At 63.1% G+C, this 700-nt stretch overlaps 1 protein-coding gene across 2 annotated transcripts in view; it reads right to left on the reverse strand.

Annotated features, from left to right (window-relative positions):
* Positions 1 to 700, reverse strand: part of RPTOR (regulatory associated protein of MTOR, complex 1) — a 285,559-nt gene continuing 284,859 nt past the window's right edge. For both annotated transcript variants that reach the window (XM_006886162.1, XM_006886161.1), the window contains one exon: positions 1 to 69. In XM_006886162.1, the coding sequence (XP_006886224.1) occupies positions 1 to 69 (69 nt within the window). The remainder of the gene's footprint in view (positions 70 to 700) is intronic.

Here is a 700-nt window from a genome sequence, read left to right on the forward strand (position 1 = left end):
CTATCTGACACGCCTCTCCACCGAGTACACGGAGATGTAGTAGTCATTGCTGCCGACCGCCAGGTGGGGCTGCACGAGAGCAGGGTCACGGGGAGTGAGAGGTGCAAGTCAGACACACCACCTGAGCACCCCGGGTGTGGGGCACGGGTGAGGGGGTGCAGCTGAGGACACTGCCTGGGACCCCGGGTGTGGGGCAGGGGTGAGGGGCCTTCCTCGTCCCACTCTGCCTACCGTTCCACACTGGAGGGCAGAGTCCTTCCTCCAAACCACCAATGTTCTCCTACCCCAGGTACAGGGTACTTACCCAGTGTCCCCCCTAGGTTCTGATCCAGTGTCCCCCCTAGGTTCTGATCCAGTGTACCCCCAGGTTCTGACCCAGTGTCCCCCAGGTTCTGACCCAGTGTCCCCCAGGTTCTGACCCAGTGTCCCCCCAGGTTCTGACCCAGTGCTCCCCCAGGTTCTGACCCAGTGTCCCCCAATTTCTGACCCAGTGCTCCCCCAGGTTCTGACCCAGTGCCCCCCCAGGTACTGACCCAGTGCCCCACCAGGTACAGACCCAGTGTCCCCCCCAGGTTCTGACCCAGTGTCCCCCAATTTCTGACCCAGTGCTCCCCAGGTTCTGACCCAGTGCCCCCCCCAGGTACTGACCCAGTGTCCCTCAGGTACTGGCCCAGTGTCTCCCCCAGGTACTGACCCAGTG

The sequence above is a fragment of the Elephantulus edwardii genome, unplaced genomic scaffold (genome assembly GCF_000299155.1).
Source record: "Elephantulus edwardii isolate Elephantulus edwardi_28Jun2011 unplaced genomic scaffold, EleEdw1.0 scaffold00048, whole genome shotgun sequence".
In the NCBI taxonomy this organism is placed as follows: Eukaryota; Metazoa; Chordata; class Mammalia; order Macroscelidea; family Macroscelididae; genus Elephantulus; species Elephantulus edwardii.